The sequence below is a fragment of the Salvelinus fontinalis genome, chromosome 33, assembly GCF_029448725.1.
Source record: "Salvelinus fontinalis isolate EN_2023a chromosome 33, ASM2944872v1, whole genome shotgun sequence".
In the NCBI taxonomy this organism is placed as follows: domain Eukaryota; kingdom Metazoa; phylum Chordata; class Actinopteri; order Salmoniformes; family Salmonidae; genus Salvelinus; species Salvelinus fontinalis.
Window position 1 is genome coordinate 27,720,923 of NC_074697.1, and position 22,278 is coordinate 27,743,200.

General features: G+C 41.1%; 1 protein-coding gene across 2 annotated transcripts in view; it reads right to left on the reverse strand.

Moving 5' to 3' along the window:
• Positions 1-21,017, reverse strand: part of LOC129831921 (cell adhesion molecule DSCAM-like) — a 145,558-nt gene extending 124,541 nt beyond the window's left edge. The window contains exons 1-2 of one of the 2 annotated variants that reach the window (XM_055895541.1): positions 20,197-21,017; positions 35-352 (exon numbers count right to left, since the gene is read on the reverse strand). In XM_055895541.1, coding sequence (XP_055751516.1) covers positions 35-352; positions 20,197-20,239 — 361 coding nt within the window. In that variant the 5' untranslated portion in view covers positions 20,240-21,017. The remainder of the gene's footprint in view (positions 1-34; positions 353-20,196) is intronic. The other variant, XM_055895542.1, reaches the window with a different exon arrangement.
• Positions 21,018-22,278: the final 1,261 nt, after the last annotated feature.

The window sequence follows — 22,278 nt, forward strand, 5'->3', positions numbered from 1 at the left end:
ACAACGACAGCTACCATTTAAAATAAACACTTACCGGCCTTAATGTGGACATCTTGGCTTCTTATTTTCCCTGAAGGATTTTCAGCTGTGCAATAGTAGGTATTGTCATGGATCAGCTTACTAAAGCTGGAGGGGAGGAAGTTAAAGATCTGGAGGGTGCCATTGGGGTGCACGTGGCGGATTCCGGGCACATCGTAGATCTCCTCTCCGGTGGCCAGGTACCAGCGCAGCGAGGCGGGGGGCACCCCTGCAGCGGGACAGGGCACCAGGGTCCCTGTGGTGCTGGCAAACACTACCTCTTGCAGAGATGCATTGACAAAATATAAGCTGGAACGTAGATCTTCACTAAAAACTGCAAGAGAGGAGAACAAAGAGTACAAAAACATTAGATGACAAGACAACTGACTTGAATGGGTATACTACAGGAGTAGGATCTTAATTGTATCACTTTTTTGTTGCTGATAATTTTCCTGCTGAGAAAATGCAGATGAGCACACGGTTATATTAACAATATTACAACTGTCACGTAGCCTATTTTTAGCCCGCTAATAGCCTATCCATTGATCAAGCAATATTATGGACTAATCTTTCAAATCCTGTTGCTGCAGGATTATTTTGCTGCGACAATACTGGTCAAATTAAGATCCTTATGTATGTTTACTTCTAAATACATCAAGACAGTAGTTATTTACTTGAGCATGATGAAACGAATGAATTATTTGTTATGGATCTGGGCCCAGATTCACAAAACACTTCTTACGCAAAAAACATAAGAAGCTGCTTAAGAAAAAAGATAAAGAAGTTCATAAAATAATTTGTAAATGCAATTCCTCAACAAAATCTTAAGATTTCATGATTTTCTTACGAACTCCTCAAATATCTTCTTACATGCCTTCTTAAGATGTTTGTGTAACAGTATAACTTTAGTACGTCCCCTCGCCCCGACCTCGGGCGCGAACCAGGGACCCTCTGCACACATCAACAACAGTCACCCACGAAGCGTCGTTACCCATCGCTCCACAAAAGCCGCGGCCCTTGCAGAGCAAGGGGCAACACTACTTGTAGGTTTCAGAGCAAGTGACGTAACTGATTGAAACGCTAGTAGCGCGTACCCGCTAACTAGCTAGCCATTTCACATCCGTTACACTCACCCCCCTTTCAACCTCCTCCTTTTCCGCAGCAACCAGTGATCCGGGTCACGGCACCAATGTAACAGTATAACTTTAAACCGTCCCCTCGCCCCGACACGGGCGCAAACCAGGGACCCTCTGCACACATCAACAACGGTCGCCCACGAAGCATCGTTGCCCATCGCTCCACAAAGGCCACGGCCCTTGCAGAGCAAGGGGCAACACTACTTGTAGGTTTCAGAGCAAGTGACGTAACTGATTGAAACGCTAGTAGCGCGTACCCGCTAACTAGCTAGCCATTTCACATCCGTTACATTTGTTACTAGGCAACTGATTTACCTAGCTATCTAACTAGCAATGGCAATCATGTTAGCACATTTCCAACTGAGATTACTGTTGTAAAACATGTTCTTGGCTTTAAAATAATAAATACTGAAACTTTCAGATGAAGTTTGTGAGTAAATTAAACATGTTCAATTGCTTTCATGAGCTTTTTCTCTCACTGCCCTGAGTTTAAGACAAGAGTTTAGCTATCTTGGAATTTAAGAACATTTCCAATAACTTTATTTTCAAGAATCTAATTTCTTCTTAACTTTTTGCCTAAGGTGAAATATAACAAACAGCGCAAGAGAATTTCCAAAAACCTTTTTGAGGAATAGCAACTTTGCTTATCTTTCTTCTTAAATCTAGAGTTAACAGGCCCTGAAGTGAGGCCATTTGCTCATACACAGCATTGAACATGTATGCTGCTTTGGTTGAGCAGGGGAGCAACAAGCGGGAAAGGAGTGTTGATGATGTAAAAGTGTGTGTCGTTATGTAGCTCCCTTGAAAGGGAGAGAAACACGAAGTGGGACCAATTAGCATCAGTTGGCTGGCTCAGTGCTAATCGTTAGGTGGTTGATTTCTGAGTGGTGTATAAACTGAGTGTACAAAACATTCTGAACACCTGCTCTTTCATGACATATTGATGTCACTTGTTAAATCCACTTCAATCAGTGTAGATGAAGGGGAGGAGACATGTTAAATAAGTATTTTAAGCCTTGAGACAATTGAGGCATGAATTGTGTATGTGTGCCATACAGAGGGTGACTGGGCAAGACAAAATAATAATATATGGCAAGATTTCTTTACCTTTGAACTGGGTATGGTAGTAAGTGCCAGGGCTGCTGGGTTTTTCATGCTCAACAGTTTCCCATGTGTATAAAGAACGGTCCACCACCCAAAGGATATCCAGCCAATTTGACACAACTGTGAAAAGCATTGGAGTCAACATGGGCCAGCATCCCTGTGGAACGCTTTTGACACCTTGTAGAGCCCATGCCCTGACGAATTGAGGCTGTTCTAAGGGCAAATATTGGTGCAACTCAATATTAGGAAGGTGTTCTTAATGTTTTGTACACTCAGTGTATAATTTCTCCTGGCTGAGCATGGCCCTGTGCCTGCCTGCTGCCTACCTCTGGATCTCTGTCTGGTGTCAGAGTCGGTGCCTAGTAGTAAATGGCTTACCAGTGACAGCTATCTAGGCCTCCCTGTGGATAAAACATTTTAGCACTTCATAAATTTCGAACAAGGTTTCCAATCGCAATGGTTTCCACCCTCTCTCTGCTCCAGGGGCTTTGACCCGCAAAGAGATACACTCAAACACACAACCATGCACGTACACACACACAAATAAAAAATAAAAACCAAACTGACAAAAAATTGTGTAAGTAGGCTACCAATTAAAAATGTTGTAATTATGTGGGAATCCAGTGTCTATAGTTTGGTTTCCATCCAATTGGCGACAGATTTTCAGGTGAATATTCTAAAATCCACATAATGAAAATGTGCATTTTCCCACCAGTGTTGTGTTCGCACCAAACTAACTTGTTGAGGATAAAAACCAATGCGATGACAAGTAGTGCACACAAAATGTACCTTTTTGCTTTAGTTTTCATGTCCCAAATAAAAATAAAAAGTTCAATGTGTTTCTATCGCATTTTCAACTCTACCGATAGTTTTGTCACAAATGTGCTACTCTGGTCTTGGCACATGTGCTCTAGCCAACAGCTCTCAGATACAGTGTGGACAGGCTGTGCGGGTAGGCTAGTCTACATGATGATATTATTATGGATAAGAGCAAGATTTCTGGGGGGGTCAAATGGCAGTTAAGCATTGATCATCATGCCATGACCCTCGATATGAAAGGAGCATAAAGCTCAGAGCCATGAACTTTCACCACTCTGTGAAGTTTATCACAACTTATTTAATCTGTATCCTAATAAACTGCATAGTTTTCCGAGTCGCAGTGGAAGGACCACACGCCATATGACTCCAAGTTTACTTTGATATCATGGTTATTATATCAACATTGGGCACAAAGGTATTACCACCGCCATTTCTCGCATAATACATTTTACAGACACAAAAAGAACCCACCATGTTGAACAAACAAATTATCTGTCAGCACTTATATATTTGTATCTCGAAACTTCCATATTGATCTACCCTGATTTGAGAGTCTGTTCAGTCCAGAAGTAAGTTGGGATCAAATGGTAGACACTCTGACTTATCAATTGACCCCATTTACTGTAGAAGGCATTAACGAAAACAACGAACTGGGAGAAAACACAATCCTGTATAACCTGTGGCTCATCCATAACTGTATTTCTATGGCAGAGAGTCGGACTGAGAGAATCCCTGGCTGTGACTGAGCTCATTCCTTAGTAGGTGATGGAGGCGCTAGCTGAGCATTAGCCTCCTCAGATAGATCAATCTGTCAATGGCAGTCGCACACACAGAGGACAGACGATAGGGATGACTCATGGCGCACACCCACACATGCTTTCACAGACACTTAGGGGTATCCTGAGTCTAGCTGCGTGACGCCCATGACTTCCAACAGAGAGGGCTACCCAGGACACTGATTTTTCTCTCTCTCTCTATCCCTCCCTCCCTCTATCTCTGATTGATTCTAGCTTGTTTCTGTGGTACTAGCATCTGCAACATAGCTCCGGGAAGGTTTGAATGTTGTCTATGATGGACCTAGGCTTATCCATTTGTAACGCGGTTAATTATGTTTCCACTTGCCAATGCAGAAATGTGTATTTAATGTTTATGTATTCTGATTGGTTCTTTTAAGTCAGAAGTCAATAAGTGGTAATGTCATTGGCTACGCTTGCAGAAAGGGGGAGATTGGAAACGTAAATTCTTGCCAGTCTGATATTGACATGCAAGTGGTAGGTCACGTTCTGAAATACTGTAATCTATTTCCATATTTACAACGTGTACATTTCCTAATATATATACATACACACACCCACACACATACATATGTGTACGGTACCTGTTAGATATTGGGGGCATCCTGGGATGTGCTTTTCTATGTTATTGTTGAAAGAGTGAGTTAGCTAGCATGCTCTTATTGTAATGGTCACATTAGCTCTCTGCTAATTCACAGTTATTTCCATGCTAACTGATGAATCATGAATCTACAACCATCAAAATATTGTTGTTCTGCACATCTAATGTGCTTCCTTGTGTCTATCGTCAGAATAAACACCAATCATCTGGGACCGCTGGCTTGACTTTCTTTAAAAACACAACACAAGAGAGTTATGAAGTACAAACACATCTGTTACACATTGAAGCCCATCATGATTTGCCCAATAACAAATAAATAACATTGATTGAGAGAAAAAAAATACTAATTCTATCTAGGTTGTGCCTGTTTAAATCTTTTAAAATGGAGTGAAAGTCTTATTGCTATGTATGGGTGTGTAACTGCTTTAAAGACTCAATTGAAAAGAATACATCAAAGTCATATCAAATTGTAATTCATTCCCTTTTGCAGCTGGGGCTGAAGTAGAACCCTTCCTTGTGGCATATTGATAATACAGCCTCAGACATGAGGGAGAGATCAAAACCAACCTGTAGGTGTGCCAAGCAATTTTAATGAAAAATCCTCTGAAATCATCAATGTGTATAGGTAGGTGTCTTAAATAATTAATCAATAATTGGTGATGTTGTTCATATTTTAGAAACATTAAAATCCCTATTTCATTGATAAAACGTAAGATATGTTGAATATAATATTTGACGGCTTTCTAAAATCCTCTGTCTCAAACATTTCGGTGATACAGATCTTTGGCGGTTTATCAAGAGCAATCTGAGCCAAAGGCTGAGAAAGAAAACAGATGCAGCACACATTAGATTTATAACACTAGCGACACAAGAAGTTCTTTCTAGTCATTTCATACAGAAACAACACTGTCCAATACAATTCCCAAACAACAAAACGTTCTATTAAATTTGACTCAAAAGCGTTCCACAGGGACACTGGCCCATTCAGGGATACTGGCCCCTTCATCTACACTGATAGAAGTGGATTTAACAAGTGACATCAATAAGGGATCATAGCTTCCACCTGGTCACTCTATGTCATGGAAAGAGCACGTGTGCATAATGTTTTGCACAAGCAGTCTATACTCTGAAAGCAGAAAATGCCACAATAGTAAATGCCTGGAGAGAAGTACATCAAAGGAGTGTGACATTTTGAAAAGCTTGTATTCTGCGAGAGTACTGAAAATAAATAGCGGCAGTGGGCTCAGTATGGCATATTTCACATCCGTCATATTTCACATTCTACTGAGCCTTATTTACTTTATGTTAGTTTTCTTATATTTTATTATTTCTTATTGTTGTTGCATTGTCAAGAAGGAACGTGCAAGTAAGCATTGTGTTGGACGGTGTATACCAAGTGTATCCTGAACATACGACTAATTAAACTTGAAACTCATAAAAGCGACTCAATTTAGCACCGCGTAGTCATAACAAAGATTGTTATGATAAGACCAACTGCAGAGAAGTCAAAGGTCCTTGTGGATCTAATCATACTGAGTACCATGTCACTGCACTACTACACCCATTCCTAACGGAGCAGCTCTACATGAGTTACTCTACAAGGGTTCATCCAACCCAGGTACAACCTCCTCAGAGGCCCCACTAAGGGTCATGCTTCTCATGCCCGAACAACTTCTCTCAAACCTAACCACTTACTAAATAACCACAGAGGTCATTTGTAATTGCCATAATTTTTCATGAGCTGAACCGTAAAGACGAAAGAAGTGACACTGTTCAATAATGTATTATATCCATCTATAATTAACCAAGCTTACTTTTTTGCTATCAGCAAAGCTGGAGGGAGAAGAAAAAAGACAAGGCCACTCCATTGCCACTGTCTTTTTCAGTGAGAAGGGGGGAGGATTCTAGTTGGGAATATAAATCCAGAACATTTTATACACACAAACATATCCCCGAACAGATTTACATTTCCTAGATTTGTAAATGTTGTAGATGTTAGATAGCCCAGAGATGGGCATCCAACCATGAAAAACAAGGAAAATGTGTATGCCAGAGGCAAATGATGCCTAGTGTTAAGACCACATATCTAGCAACTACTGTACTGTAGCTACATGCACCTGGGAATATTCACAGTATACCATTTCTGTGAATGCATGTTTAATTCCTGAGCAACTGAACAGAGCGGTGCATGAAATAATGAATGTATATGTACAGAGAATGATAGCTTAATCATTCCATTAAATACGTGGTATCATAGCACTAGATTGGTCAAATAAAACAATACTGCTAATATGAAAACATCTAATGAAAACCATAATTGATCAGTAAATCTGAAAGTGTACCACTTGAGAGTAACAACAATCATTTGTAATCTATTATATTATCCATTTACTTCAGTATTGAAATGATGCCAATTAGCATCAATATTCCATAGCACCAAATGGCTCCTCTCTCATTTTAATATGAAAATAACTCTCAATCACCCTGTCATTATGCAACTGCTGTGTTGCGATTGGACAAACATCAAGATGGAATATTTTTTGATGGAATGCTGAGCATGATTATTATCTGCACACAAAACAGCCCCTTGTATTAACATAGAGGTACAGTGTGAAAAAACGATATTTACATAACACATTTACCGTGAAAATGAACATAAATATGAATATTCACACTTTGAGTGAAGCTGATCAATCAAAGGCAGTAGAATTCATCAGCTGACAGGCAGGTGTAATCAGCCATCACAGAGTGCTTTCAGGACTACCGAGGCGCTTCATTTAATTCAACGTGTAATCGATGCTGATGGGACAAACACCAACATGTATGCATGCTTTAACCCCTTACTGCCTCTTTCTTTAATGAATACAGCCACATGTACAGTTTATGTAGTGCATTTGCTTGGAAGTTTACTGTTTAAATTGTGCTTCATCCATGGGTGGTATTCCATATTTTGCCATCGTTTTATCATGAGCTCATCTGACAGACAGACATCGAGAGCAGAAAAAGAGAAATCCAGAGAGACTGGGAGGGTGGATTGATCAACTGGGTCCAAGTATTTTATAGGGTACCCATGTCACGTCTGGTGAGCCAGTGGCCTGTCGTCGGGGCTGCCAGTGGGCATAGGCACACGGGGCAGAGTGGGGCGGGGCGGGCAGCTGCTGCACTGTGACAGGCTCTGTCAGCCAGGAACCCTTGGTAATTAAAGCAGCCCTCTGTGCTATGCCTGGGGGGTGGCCTGGGACCAGGAGCAGAGACAGGAGACAGGGGAGGAAAGGAAACAGGGTAGGGGGCAATGAGGGGGGTTATCCAATGTGAGTAAGCATTCTCCTCTTTCTGCCCAGAGGCTATACACAGGGCTTGTACAGGAACTTGCCAAATGACAGTCTCCCAATTTGCTTTCATGAATATTAACCAGGACATGACAGAAGGGGCCGTTGTCTGCTCTGCTCTGCTCACTGGTGATATGCAAAGACAGATCCATTGTATGATGTCAGAGGAGTAGGATATGGTAAAGCATAGCCCCATGGTGTACCTCTAGATCTAGTTTTATTTTCATGCGTTAAACGGGTGAGAGTGGATGTCTCATTAATAGAGGAGGCAGCAGCAGCATATCTCAGTAGGGAGAATGTCAGCGCTCCAGACGTTGATGTCTGAATTATGCTGCTGATGAACCAACAGGAGGGAGAGAATCTGATGGGGGATTACAGTATATACCAAACTATAGCAGCTCCCTCTGCTGCTACTACAGCTGAATAAAAAGTACCTGGGTAAAAATAAAACTGTTTCGTTGCGCAATATGAACACTGGAGGGTGGAGAAAGAGTTTATTTCAAATCAAATCAAATTCCATTAGTCACATGTGTAGTAGACCTTACAGTGAAATGCTTACTTACAAGCCCCTAACCAACAATGCAGTTTAAATAATAATAATAATACGAATAATAAAAATAAATAAAAGTAACAAGTAATTAAAGAGCAGCAGTAAAATAACAATAGCGAGACTATATACAGGGGGGTACTGGTACAGAGTCACCGGTTAGTCGAGGTAATTGAGGTAATATGTACAGTACATGTAGGTAGAGTTATTAAAGTGACTATGAAATAGATAATAACAGAGAGTAGCAGCGGTGTAAAAGAGGGGGGGGGGGCATTGCAAATAGTCTGGGTAGCCATTTGATTAGATGTTCAGGAGTCTTATGGCTTGGGGGTAGAAGCTGTTTAGAAGCCTCTTGAACCTAGACTTGGCGCTCCGGTACCGCTTGCCGTGCGGTAGCAGAGAGAACAGTCTATGACTAGGGTGGCTGGAGTCTTTGACAATGTTTAGGGCCTTCCTCTAACACCACCTGGTATAGAGGTCCTGGATGGCAGGAAGCTTAGCCCCAGTGAGGTACTGGGCCGTACGCACTACCCTCTGTAGTGCCTTGCGGTCGGAGGCCGAGCAGTTGCCATACCAGGCAGTGATGCAACCAGTCAGGATGCTCTTGATGGTGCAGCTGTAGAACCTTTTGAGGATCTGAGAACCCATGCCAAATCTTTTCAGTCTCCTGAGGGGGAATAGGTTTTGTTGTGCCCTCTTCACGACTGTCTTGGTGTGCTTGGACCATGTTAGTTTGTTGGTGATGTGGACACCAAGGAACTTGAAGCTCTCAACCTGTTCCACTACAGCCCCGTCGATGAGAATGAAGGCGTGCTCGGTCCTCTTTTGCTGTAGTCTACAGGCATTAACCGAGCAAACAATGTGTATATTCAATCAAATGGATGGGAGAAAACAATTGTTGTTACAACTACTCATATGAGAATACCAAGTTCTTAAAATTGCTCAATGATTGTCCTCCTCAGTGCCCAGACTTTTCTAGGTTGATTCAATCTATCTGTGCCAATGAGGGAATACTAAGGTTTTTTTGCAAATTTCTCAAGAAATTTCGAGTGCAGCATTTTCTTCATATTGGGTAGACTTTCCACAAACAAATTAACAGAAATTAAAACAACATGATGTATTTATGGCAAGCTGGAGCTAATCACCTTGTCAAAGTCTGTGAGCGGCAGAGGGAAGAGCAAGGGGCAGTCAATACGTGTAGACTAAACTAAACCACTGCTTAAACCTACAGGGATAATGCCAAGATGCTAGACCATCTTGATTTAATGACATCCAAGTAGACCAATGCTGGGTGGCAACATTTTAGATGAGGAGGACATGGTCACACTGGACTGTTTGAATAAAGAATGAGCTGTGAACCTTTTGAGTATAGTATGTTGAATCTTTCTTATATCCTTTGTCAGATTCCTTTGTACCAGAAATGGTACTGTACAACCAGTTGAAGACAGGGTGACTATGGTGGCCCAGAGGGTGATTGTGTATGGTGTGCTGCACAGGTTTTTGTGATTTCTAATGGTCACATCCATATTGATCAGGGCACACCTCGCCACACCCACCAAACGGGATCAAACATACACTACATGGCCAAATGTATGTGGACACTAGCTTGTCAAACAGCTCATTCCAAATACATGGGCATTAATGTGGAGTTGGTCCCCCCTTTGCTGCTATAATAGCCTCCACTCTTCTGGGAAGGCTTTCCACTTGTTTCACTCTTGGAACATTGCTGCGGGGACTTGCTTCCATTCAGCCTAATTGCCCACTGATGTTGGGCGATTAGGCCTGGCTCGCAGTTGTCTTACCAATTAATCCCAAAGGTGTTCGATGGGGTTGAGGTCAGGACTCTGTGCAGGCCAGTCAAGTCCTTCCACACCGATCGCGACAAACCATTTCTGTATGGACCTCGCTTTGTGCACTGGGGTATTGTCATGCTAAAACAGTAAAGGGCTTTCCCCAAACTGTTGCCACAAAGTTGGAAGCACAGAATCATCTAGAATGTCATTGTATGCTGTATAGTTAAGATTTCCCTTCACTGGGACTAAGGGGCCTAGCCCGAACCAGGAAAAACAGCCCCAGACCATTATTTCTCCTCCACCAAAGAGGTGGCACGATGCATTGGGGCAGGTAGTGTTCCCCTGGCATCCGCCAAACCCAGATTTGTTCATTGGACTGCCAGGTGAAGCGTGATTCATCACTCCAGAGAATGCGTTTCCACTGCTCCAGAGTCCAATGGTGGCAAACTTTACTACACACCAGCCAACGTTTGGCATTGCGCATGATGATCTTAGACACTCGGTCTCCCAAGTGGCGCAGTGGTCAAAGGCACTGTATCTCAGTGCAAGAGGCATCATTACAGACCCTGGTTTGATTCCAGGCTGTATCACAACCAGCTGTTATTGGGAGTCTCATTAGGGTGGCGCACAATTGGCCCAGCATCGTCTGGGTTAGGGTTTGGCCGAGGTAGGCCGTCATTGTAAATAAGAATTTGTTCTTACCTAACTTGCCTAGTTAAATAAAGGTTAAATAAATAAATAAAAGACTTGTGCGCTTGCTCAGCCATGGAAACCCATTTCATGAAGCTCCTGTCGAACAGTCATTGTCCTGACGTGGCTTCCAGAGGCAGATTGAAACTTGGCAGTGAGTGCTGCAACCGAGGACAGACTATTTTACCGCTCTACGTAGTTCAGTACTTGGCGGTCCCGTTCTTTGAGCTTGTTTGGCCTTTGAGCTTGTGTGGCTGAGCTGTTGTTGCTCCTAGAAGTTTCCCCTAACAGCATTTACAGTTGACCGGGGCAGCTCTAGCAGGGCAGAAATTTGACGAACTGACTTGTTGGAAAGGTGGCACACTATGACGGTGCCACATTGAAAGTCACTGAGCACTTCAGTAAGGCCATTCTAATACCAATGTTTGTCTATGGAGATTGCATGGCTGCATGGCTGAAATAGCCAAATCCACAAATTTAAAGGGGTGTCAACATACATTTATACATATAGTGTACCTCAAAGGCTGTTAAAGAATGCAGCATTTTGGGGAAATGTGTCGTTCAGTACAAGCCGTAACGTAGCAAGCGTTAAACTGAACTGAACACACCCCAGGTCAAGAAGAGCACATGGGCTCAACAGTATTTTGACAGACAACCCTGCTTAGCTTCCTCACACAGAGTTAGAGTAATTAAGTTTATTACATACTGTTGATAGTGCAGTTTGAGGGTTATTTAGATGGTGGATGGATGGATGACTGTCTATGTAGACAAACACTGGAAGGAGACAGATTACACATCTGCAGAATTAATGATGGACTGACCACAGTTACTGCCATCCATGAACACAACTACTTCCTGTTCTCCTCCAACCATTAACCTAAATCTGCCCAATCAGAATAGAACAAAGTAGTTGCTAGGTAGATAAGCAATTACTGTTACAATTCCAAACAATTGATTTTCTACTTTTTAGAACTACACAACGGTGACTTTGAAAATAATAATATCTCTCAGAAAATAAATGATGCACTATTGATAGTATTAGCAGTTACTCAAATAGTATTTTGTAATTGGTTCCCATCTTACAACACGACAGGTCTGGCCGTGAGGTGTTTCTTGTTGGTCAGATATTCTTTTTACATCAGCCTCACATACTGGGGATAGCATGTACTGGTCAACACTCCTTATTATGTCACCAAACGGTGCAGGGACATCAATGATGTTGTCATGCATATATACATCCTTGCCAACCTGCATGCTCGCTATGGGAACAGGATCTTCCAGAATGGTGGCAAATGTAGACATACTACAGTGTAGAGGAGAAATTCTAGAGAAAATTAAAATAGGTGAACAGGTGATACCCAGGTGATCATAAATCATGTAGCAAATGTAAAATATGTTGCAAACGCTCCATTTATTGTTAGACAGTGATGTAACACTAATTGAGAAACCAACAGAAGTGATGTCATCACATATTGTTGTTACTTCCATTGATCCACATTCCACTGTTGTCAAAGAGAATTCAGTCATGAACAGCTGGCGTTGTGATGTGTGTCAGTGCTAATGTCACAACAGCTGGCTCCTGTCATCTTATTAGCTGCCCCATAACCAGGGCCCTTTAAATATGCTATGTGCCACACTCACTTAAATACTCCAGACCTATTTGACAATCTTTATAGACATATTATATTAAACATTTATCACATCCAATCCGTAAAGCAAACATATGTATTTAACACTAAGGAGCACAGCATGTGTTCCCTAAAGAACCCCCTAGCCAAACTGCCCCCTCCTCTCTCTTCTCAGTCACTACCCTTGCTTTCTTTGTTATCCCACTTCCTCACTACACACCATCCCTCCAAAAAAGGTAATGTTCCTCCTCTCCTCTAGGGTTGTCCCTTTCTCCTATGTGTTCGCTGTGTGACAGGGAACGTTAGCTCTGTAAAGCCAGCCAGCCAAGCAGAAGCAAATGTATTCAGAGCATTTAGTACTCCGGATTAATCGAATTATAATTTAATCATCTGATCAAACAGCAATTAGCATAATCACTTCTGGGGAAAGGCTGATAGAGAGAGAGGGAAAGCAACACATAATAAAGCTCAGGCTAGCAACACTCTAATGAGACATTTGCCAACATTCACAAAGTTACTGATTCCTGGGGACTCTTTAAATATGATCCACCTCTTTTTAAAGGTGCAACTCTGCATATTAAAACATCAAATTGGTGACTGATCCAGATTCATTTGAATGCACACTCATTCAAACACTGTGGTTTGTGTCTCTTTCTCTGTATTCTGAAATCAGATATGAAGTTTGAATATTGTGAACCCAAACAGTATTTGCATCTTACAGAATGACTGATTGAGAAGTTTAGCTGTGAAAAGGACATAGATTAAACACTAAAAAAGGTAAAAGAGTGTAGATCAATAAGACAAAGGGAAGCAGATGAAATGTGAGCAACCTGCCAAGCTCAAAGCGATCCAGGGACACACTGTGAGAGTCACCAAGGTGGTCCAGGGACACACTGTGAGAGTCACCAAGGTGATCCAGGGACACACTGTGAGAGTCACCAAGGTGATCCAGGGACACACTGTGAGAGTCACCAAGGTGATCCAGGGACACACTGTGAGAGTCACCAAGGTGATCCAGGGACACACTGTGAGAGTCACCAAGGTGATCCAGCCATACAGTACCAGAGCAAACATGTGCATTGGGCATACAGGGATCCATCCAGTTCATTCCCATGGCTGTGGAGTTCAAAGCATGAGCATTTGGGTACTAGATTAAGTGACCGATTAATTCTGTCCCTCAAAAATGATATGTGATCTTTGTGACTTTGTGAATAGTTATCGTTACTCTTTGAATATTTATTTCTCATGCTGTTACTTTTCTATTATTTATCTTTTCTTTCTGCATTGTTGGAAAGGGCCCGTAAGTAAGCATTTCACTATTAGTCTACATCTGTTGTTTACAAAGCATGTGACAAACATAATTTGATTTGATTAGCCACACTTCCAACATCTGTTCTGTCCACTGCACTCTTATGAGTTGCTCTACATCATACTTGAGCTCTATATACACACCACTCATATAGAGTAGTCCTAATCCAACATACAGTATGTGCATTAGACATAGGTAGAATGTTTACATTTTACATTTTAGTCATTTAGCAGACGCTCTTATCCAGAGCGACTTACAGTAGAGTGCATACATTTTATTACATTTTTACATACTGGGACAAGGATATCCCTACCGGCCAAACCCTCCCTAACCCGGACGACGCTATGCCAATTGTGCGTCGCCCCACGGACCTCCCGGTTGCGGCCGGCTGCGACAGAGCCTGAGCGCGAACCCAGAGACTCTGGTGGCGCAGCAAGCACTGCGATGCAGTGCCCTAGACCACTGCGCCACCCGGGAGGCAAAGACATGACATGTTAGTGCATGTATTTCTTTTGTCAGTGTTCTCTAAAAACTGGTTTAGTCTCATTGTTCCTTCACCATGCAACTTTTCTAAGTGCTCAGCCTTTTAAAATAACATTACATAAAATAACATGTCATGTCTTTGCCACGTAAATCTGTGTGAGTTTTTTCCCCAGCCGATGCTAAACAGTATAGTTAACATTTTAATGTGAAAGACATTTACATGGTGCTCATGCAATTATATTGTTCTGATTCAGCAGAATCCTTAAGGATACACAGTCTGATTTGTAATTAGATTTTACATTCAGTGAAACATACCACCACCCCTGTGAGTCTCCCATGCCCCATTACTAATTAGACTGCAAGACGGTTGCTGAACATCTTTAGTAGGCATCTTCATTATGCAGTCAGTATGTGTGAACTGGGAGATCCATTATTACACATCAGGGTCTCCATCATCAGACATTACCATTAGTAACAGTTCCTCAGGAATAACAACAACGCAAACATTCACAGTTTTCACCAGCAAACACTCTCTCAAAGGGGAACTACTCTAGAGAACAATTGACCTTAAACAAGTGCTGAATTCATGTTTGAACTGAACTCACATTTACTTCTCAGATATGTATCTATCAATGCATACAGAGCGACTATATTTTATTGCCTTACTATACCCATTTTCATAGGTAGGTCAACCGTGCTGCTCGGATACCTAGTTGACTGTTGGGTCATTCCATTTGATTTCAATCACTTTTTGAACGCACCCCATTTGATTTGAAATATACTTTTTATACATTTTTGCCCATGGTAGAAGTGTTCAGAAAGTACGTTTTTGTACCTGATTGACCAAACATTTAAGTGTGCTCAAAGCATACCCCACCTTACCATGAGACCCTCATATCTTCATCACTGGAAAAGATAAACAGTTGAGTTTGCTATAATTTCCCCTCCTCTCCCTGTAACTATTCCCCAGGTTGTTGCTGTAAATGTGTTCTCAGTCAACTTACCTGGTAAAATAAGGGTTAAATAAATACAATTACAAACAAGATTGTCAAACTGTTATATCATTTCATTTTTTTTTTTATCATCATTTTTTTTCAACTTTTAACCTTTAACATCAATTATGTAGTTTAGACCCTATTTTACATCCTCTGAGGTGTTTGTGTTGTGTCCGCCATCGTTTGAGACACAGCATACTCTTGAGTGTGGGTGGCATGTTTTGGCTGAAAATAGTTTTTTTAATAAATTATAAAATAGTTTGACAACTCTGCTGGTAAGCTTTTAAATTATATCAAACTCAACTGTTTATTTTTTCCAGTGATGAAGACATGGATGTCTCATGGTAGGGTGGGGTATGAAAAACTTTGATCACATCTGTCTCATAAATGTTATATCATTCAAGTTTGAAAAGTCACTTTCTTACCACTTCTACCATGGGCAAATATGGATTGAACGTTTTGTTAAAATGAAAAGCGGTGCGGTCAAAAAGTGATTGAAATCAAATGGAACGACCCTGTTCCCTAACTGGAAATAGGTTTAAACAAATAATACTGATTTAGATTTAGATCTAAGTCCTCCTCAATTGCCAGCATGAGGCCACTGCTACCAAAAGACGGTAAGTCTTAAAGATCTTTAAATAGATATGGAGGATTCAAGGGCATAAGTCTTACAAGAGGAGCACCTCACTATACTGGAACAGATGGATCTCTAAATCGGTGCGCTGCCTTAATTGCCCCCAGCATATTACCTCCCCTGAAACACAGGTTCCTCCTCTCAGCCAAGTTTTGTCAAATCAATCTGCCCCCAGTCTCCAATGCATTTTCCTTCTCAGGTTTCTAATGTGTTGTCATGCTAACTTGGCAGGCTAAGTGATGTTGGCAGCTATTTAGATGCCCTACGAGGACTATCTTTTCTGAAAAGGATTTTGTACATAGAGTCATCCCTCGACAATGAGAAAGAAAGGCATTTTGATTGAGATAGAAATGTGTACATGAGAAGTGTACATGACCCATTGACCTTACATTTACATTTACATTTATATTTTAGTCATTTAGCAGACGCTCTTATCCAGAGCGACTTACTGTAGAGTGCATACATTTTATTACATTTTTACATACTGAGACGAGGATATCCCTACCGGCCAAACCCTCCCTAACCCGGACGACGCTATGCCAATTGTGCGTCGCCCCACGGACCTCCCGGTTGCGGCCGGCTGCGACAGAGCCTGGGCGTGAACCCAGAGACTTTGGTGGCGCAGCTAGCACTGCGATGCAGTGCCCTAGACCACTGCGCCACCCGGGAGGCCCATTTACCTTAGTGTAAATGTTAATTTATTGAAGACAAACGAAGGTGTAGGCCATCTCAAATGGCCTTGCTCAGGTCTGTCTCTCAATCATTGTGCTGAAATCTATGGTTTGCACCTCAGTCACTTCGTTGCGTCATGCCATTGTTATGAACATTCTCATGCAGCCCTCCGCCATAGTGGTGCCCAAAAAGCTGCCCAGTCATTCTGAACGGAGGCTAATGACTGTTTTGTCTAAATTACACTATAGTGGGCTGGAAATACATTGAGTAGGAAACAACTTCGCCATGATTATCATGTTGTCAAATTTACTTTAGACAGATGGCAATGTCATCATTAGCTAGCAAAGTTGGTAAAAAATAGCTAGTAATGCTAACGTTAGCTAGCTAAAATCCGGTGCTCTCCCCTCAATCTTAGTTAGCTAGCTAACATTATACTACATCTAAAGTCAATCTAACAAAGGGTTTTCCTAATCATTATTTGGCTCCTTTTGAAATGTCATTGCATTTCCAAGCCACTGTAATGCACTTTTGATGAAATCTTCATCAGCGCTCATTGACAATGCATTGAGCAGAATGCTCAGTCGGGCATCAGTCCTGAAATGAATGTTCAAAACAATTGTGAGGAAACGTGCAACACATGAATAATGGCCCTATGTGAGCTGCCTCGCCGCATAATGTATTTAAAAACAGAATTGGAGCTTGGATTGGTTTTGCCTTAAGGCATCTTTTAGAGAGCAAAATCCTCAGCCATCTAAATATAACTATTATAGCCTACTTTATCTCTTAATTACATTTCAATTTGAATAAAAATTATAAAAGTTAACCCACAGTACACAAAATAAATACATATTTTAATTTCCATATTGCATTATTAATTCATGTTTTATAAATGCTTTAATGGTTCAAAAATAAAATCCCAATATCTTTGGATAATATGGATAAATGGAGTTAATATGAGAGCACAATGTCTAAATAGGCCAGAATACAAATTAAAAGAAGGCTTAAAAAGATCATACCTGTCGAATGTTGTATTTGGAGGCTAATTACAACAGAGAAAACTAATCTACTGACCCAGTTCCCTCAAAAATTATATATTTTAGCTGCATCTTTTATTGTGCAATTCAGGTATAATTCCCTCAATTATCATTATGCCAGAATATGCTAAATAAGGGCACAGGAAGTGGCTTTGCCCTTATCAAGCAATTCCCGGCCACCCACCCAGTGTATTGCCTTATTTAGTCAAACTCACACTTTCCTGACACCCATAATGGAGGTTTCCATAGAGACAGGCCAGTGAACATGTGATAGACCTGTAGATTTAGGAATTAGAATACGAATTTGGTATTTAGAATAGTAATTTAATAGGATCTCCATAGACAAACCTAACTCTAAAAAGCAACAATTAACTACAAGGTCGTTCATTCTGCCATTGTCAGCTCAGCTCAGTCAATACAGACCTCATCATTATCATGATAATCACCATCTTCAGAAACCAACCACAAAATACAATGAAATACAGTGCAGCGAAATAAAACAAGATTCCAGCTCCAATTGCATTCTATACCCATCGTCCAAAAAGGCATAACATAGATAACAATAGAACAACACAGAAGGGTGAAGCCATTTCTAAATAATAAAATACATTTTGCATGTACCCTCTATTCTATTCTTATATTAGGTTGCCAATATAAGGCTTCTGAGACTATATATGGATCCAGCCTGGCCTGACAGTTGATCTAATGTCACGGCACAATTATAATGATTAATCACGAATCCTTATTGTTATTTTAGGAGTTTCCACAGAAGACAGTGTGAGTGAGGGAGATACCATTTTATGTGGAGTAGAGATGGAATAGCCTAACCTGGATGTCAATAAGCAGCTGACTGAGAATAGCCTTACAAGGAAAAAGGGAAGATAGTCAAATATGTATAATTTAAGATTATTTTGGGGGGAGGGGAGTGGAGTGAAACAAGGAACTAGATAGGAACCACTGATTTTCTTGCCAAGTGGTTTGGGTTCACCTAGTCACATCTGCGTTGGTATAAAATGAATGTCCCTCAATGTGCTACAATGGGTTAATCCCAAACCTCCAATGCCCCCTTTTTGCCTGATGCGGTAAATTCAGCGACCCTCTACGACATAACCACAACCAGAGGTTCTACCCTGTTTACTAAAATATCTGCAACGCCCCCATCTTGTCAGCTTGTACAGTTTGTAAGAAGATATATTTTCTTTCCGTTTCCCCCCCTTCTTCAACCTCTGTGTTTTCTCAGTCTCCATCTCCCCCTTTCCATACACACCCAGCCTTGTCATAACCCCCTTCCTGGGGAAGGGATTATAATGGTTTATTTGATCCTGTGTAAGTAATAAATTGTATACATTTACTGCTTTCACCGATCAGCTTCACATTGCAGATTCATAGATTTATGAAAGCACACACAGTACACAAATACACACACACACACACACACACACACACACACACACACACACACACACACACACACACACACACACACACACACATACACACATACACACATACACACACACACACACCTTTTAAGTGAATGCATAGAGAAAGTCTTTCTATCATTTATTGGTCCTTTTAATCTTTGAGGTTGCAAATCAATGTGAATTGATCACATGAAAGGAGACAGTATAATTCTGTGTGTAACATTCTATAATATCATTGTTTTTTATTTCTGTTACATGATATATGAACTGCAAGCTCTTTCAAATCTATTTACCAGCATTAATCTCAATAAGAAATTACAACAAAAAATGATATTTGTCTGCAGTGTCTACAGGGGTGCCTTTCCCTTTTGCATCATTATCAGGTTCTGGTGGCTTACATTTTCTTATCTCCTTTGCACACAATTATTGTTTCTTTACAAGTCTTCATTTGTCTACACCCCTGTGAAACGGGCTAGAAATGTATCGCATTGTTTAATGAAAACTAATGCATTTATTCAAAATCAATGTACTATTTTAATCTAATATCATACATCTCTAAGGATAGAGTAAAATGAGCTATTTCTAGCTACATGATCAAGCTTTACATGTGTCTAATATCCTTTCGAATTTTAATACCCTACATTGAACTTGAAAATATACAACTCTAAATAAATAGCTTGGATGGGGGAGGGGAAGGGGGTTAAACCAAATTTCCAGTATATAAAATACGTCAGTCATTATTGAGGCCCATGCTACTACTGACTGACATAGTCTACAGGCATAAACATCCAGGCATGTAAAAAATGATTAAATTCGATGTAGTAATTGCAACTGACAACAATTAAGGTTTTAACCTTAAGGTCACGTCACTTTATCAAGCCTCTCACGAACATCAATTTATTTCCTCAGCAATCAATGAAATATGCAATTGAAGAATGAAGGCATCATAAAAAATATGTTCATTGCCTTAACACAATTTATGTGAATCTATCAAATATTGACCAATGATGTGGCGTATAGTTAAAATAGATTAAAGCACATTTCACTCCCGTTCCTCTCTCCCTAGCACTGTTGGCAACCACAAAATGTGTAACACAGGTGACCTCCACCCCCCTCATCTACTTTACATTCTTCACTGAATTACTGACATAACTAATGAACATTAAAATTAGAAAATTAAACTTACCATTTAAGATGCTCTGGAAAAAGATAACAGCCAATATCCACATCCCCTGCTCCGTTCAATCACCCCAAGCTATGCTTTCTCGTCTTCCTCCGCACACTTTGACAGCTGCTTTCCTATAATTATGTTTTGTGTGGCAGGTGTAATGTTAAACATTTGCTACTAGCTTGTAGTAACCAGTCCAACTCTCTGCTGATAATAATGTCTTTACCGTCTCCTCCTTTTTTCTCTATAACGCCCTCCCTGGTGCTCTCGAAGCCTACTCTTCCTCTCCCCTTTTCAGACCCCTCTTTGAGCTTGGAGGATATGTGCCTCTCTGAATGTCTTGGTTAAAGCTGTGATATCCGACTCTACGCAGCTCTACGCTGGTCCTCCGTGCATTGCTACTTTCCCTGCTCTTCAAAGGGATGCTCGAGGGGGCTACAGTGCTCGCCTGCAGCCCAGGTGTGATGCTGAGTCAGGGTAGTGGCACGCGGGCAACCGTAGGTACTAAAATAAATCTCCGGGTGTGAAACGGGGACACCTAAACAATAACGATGTGGAATCCACAAAAACGCATCTTAAAACGAAAACTGAAAAATAAAATCAGGTTTGGAATCAAAATGTGACAAATAAAATAACTTAAAATAAAGAGTCAATGTTCAGTTCAATAAGAATGAAAACCCAATCCGGATGAGCTGAAGTCAGACCATCTTCACCACCTCTCTCCGTCCAGCAAGAGGCAAGCACGCGCATCTTCCCACTGCCCTTTTAATCGCATTGGTCCATGCGCTAACCCTCGCTGCCTCAGAGCATTACAGAATAACCCTCTCCCCTGCCTTTGCAGCCGCTTTAATTCCTCATTGCCTTAAAGGAGCAGAGGCGATAGATAGCCAGTCCTCCTATGCGCTAGGTGAGAGCATTTACAGTAAGGAGGGGGATTTTGCAGTTAAAGAAGGCGCACCTGAAGAGCCGGTTAACAAGGAGAACATTTTACGCACAGTGTTATACAGGCACAAAGTGCGTGCGTAAAAATGTTTTACTTTTATTAAGGTAAACTAGGAACATGACTAAAAACGTATTTTCTATACAGGAGAGGTACACAGGATTACGCCTTCAAAATGTTCTTGACTCAAGGTTCTTGAGGTTTTTAAATTATATGCTTGTGGGAAATAATTTTATAAAAAACATTATTTTTAAATGGAGTTAAAAATAATCATACACACATCTAGCATTAGATTAGTAAAATGCATGTAAAATATGTCATGATATCTTTGTGAAACAAATGGAAAAAGTCATTTTTTCTTAATTTCTTTACTCTATTTTGGGTTGGCATTACATTTTGGCATTTTGTTGAAATAGGCTATCATTCAATATTTAATTTTAACATCAACAATTATTACCACATTTGTTTTGATGGGGAATTCTAACTGGATTTGGTGCATTTTACATTGACCTGCCTCTGGTCCTTTCCCCACCCAGCCTCTGCCCAGGAGCAGGCCCTGTCTGATAAGCTTCCAAAACCATCAGACCTGCCCAAGAGGCCATTCACTGCAAACAGAGGACCTGTCTGTCAGCATCTGTCTGCAGCCACACATTCAGTACCAGCCCCTATGTCACGACTTCTGCCGAAGTCGATGCCTCTCCTTGTTCGGGCAGTGTTCGGCGGTCGACGTCGCCGGTCTTCTAGCCATCGCCGATCCATTTTTCATTTCCATTTGTTTTGTCTCGTTTTCCCACACACCTGGTTGTCATTTCCCTCATTATGTGTTGTGTATTTAACCCTCTGTTCCCCCCCATGTCTTTGTGTGGTATTGTTTATTGTAAGTGCTTGTGCACATTTTGTTTGACCGGTTGTGCGTCGGCATATTGTGCCCATACTTAGTATTTTTTATGCCATTGGTTTAACTTTTAAACTGCTCCGGCTATTATCAAGTTCTGCTCTCCTGCGTCTGACTTCCCTGCCACCAGATACGCACCCCTTACACCCTAATCCCTCTCCAGGCATATAGCCTGCTAAATTAAATGTATGTACAGTTGAAGTCGGAAGTTTACATACACTTAGGTTTGTCACGTCCTGACCATAGTTCTTATGTGTTTTGCTTG